The 1545-nt window shown below is 42.3% G+C and overlaps 1 protein-coding gene across 1 annotated transcript in view; it reads right to left on the minus strand.

Annotated features, from left to right (window-relative positions):
* CBG03382 overlaps positions 1 to 1545 on the minus strand; it is a gene marked incomplete at both ends in the record, with an annotated part of 11090 nt that overhangs the window by 2946 nt on the left and 6599 nt on the right. The window contains 5 exons of the mRNA XM_045235726.1: positions 159 to 327; positions 378 to 688; positions 736 to 871; positions 915 to 1070; positions 1114 to 1287. Of these exons, the coding sequence (XP_045092377.1) occupies positions 159 to 327; positions 378 to 688; positions 736 to 871; positions 915 to 1070; positions 1114 to 1287 (946 nt within the window). The remainder of the gene's footprint in view (positions 1 to 158; positions 328 to 377; positions 689 to 735; positions 872 to 914; positions 1071 to 1113; positions 1288 to 1545) is intronic.

Consider the following 1545-nt stretch of genomic DNA (forward strand, 5'->3'; position numbering starts at 1 on the left):
AACCACTTTTTGATATCTTTCAAAAGAAATGAGATATATAGGCTCAAAGTGGACAATCCGGGTGTCGTTCTATTAGAGGTTTTACGGTAACTGAGAGCTTATATTATCAAAATTGATGGTCAGCCTAGGCATACTTTGAAATTCGATGTTCTCCTCACCTGTAGGTATTCCCGTAGTTCCTGGAGTTGGAGGTGTTCCTGTTACAATTCCTGGAATCTTGAGAGCCCCTGTAGCTCTAACGTAATTCAAGAGCATACTGATCGCATCTGACAACCAAGAGAGACGAATGGTTAACACACCTTCGAAAACTTGGGGATTGTGGGACATCTACAATATTTTTCGTAATCAAATTGAAACAAGGTTCGTGAATTTCCTACCAGGTCCGAACATGCGATGATGAGCTCTTGATGGAATACAGCTGCTTGTGGTTCATCAGCTGGGCAGCATTCAAAAAGTAGTCGATTCAAATCACTTGGAGCAATCGGGCGAACAATGATTTCCTCACGAGCTCCTGGCCGATTACGGACACCGAGTGTGATTTGTTTTCCTCGAACAAGCATATTAGTGATAGCTGGAGCCAGGGAGTTCATTGCTTTATGAAGACGTCCAGCACAGTATCGAACCAACCACCAAAGGCGCAACTGGCAAGCACGGCGATAAACTTTTTCCAAGCGCTCTTTGAGAGTGTCTGAAATAGTTAAGATACAGTTTCAGAAGACTTGATTCATCAATTACAATTGTGCACCAGCAAGTCCGAATGAGTTCTTGACCAGAGGATCCAGATAGCGAAAGCCAAAAGACGTGGTCTCTCCATATCATCTTTCTCAATGATTTGATACAATTCATGGTCAGTTCTTGGAGTGACATCTTTCTGAAAAAATTGAATACAGGAATCCAGGAATCAGAAAATGTACTTCATGAGTCATTTCATCGTCGATTCCCTCTTTCAAACTGAGTCTTGAGAAGATCGCAGAATTGTCATGAGTCTCTTCCATTATATCGATGTCGAATTCCAAGTCATCCGAATTGGCGAAGTCGATGTGCTCAATGCAGCAGGAGTTCAGAAGTTGCTGAAAAATATTATTGGAGAATGCCGATGCCCCAAACACAAACATGAACTCTTCCCAATCTGACGCGGATTCCATTGATGTGTCCATTCTTCAATTGAACAAGAAGATCCAGGATGTGGTCGAAATACTCTCCCGCGACGTTCTCCTCTCTCAAGACCACGCACATCGTCGGTCGTCCTGCCAACTTCCATCTTCGTGCAACGAATTCAATGTCTCTCTGTGAAAAAGTTTCAATTTCAAAATCATAACCGTTTTGTGGTGGTATACAGCTATCGTATTATGCGCCGTACATAATTAAGCGTATAAGTGTCATAAATCCATTGTACTAGTACTTTACGAACTGTACTAGTGTTTGCATGTTGTCAGCGGGACGTCCTTCACATAGGTGTCCCATGTGTAATCCTACTATTCTTCTTTCTACCGGTATGGAATATGCATTTTAGACCTGTATTGTCTATTCAGTAAAACGTGGGCG

This window comes from Caenorhabditis briggsae (assembly GCF_000004555.2).
Source record: "Caenorhabditis briggsae complete genome, chrIV, whole genome shotgun sequence".
NCBI lineage: Eukaryota > Metazoa > Nematoda > Chromadorea > Rhabditida > Rhabditidae > Caenorhabditis > Caenorhabditis briggsae.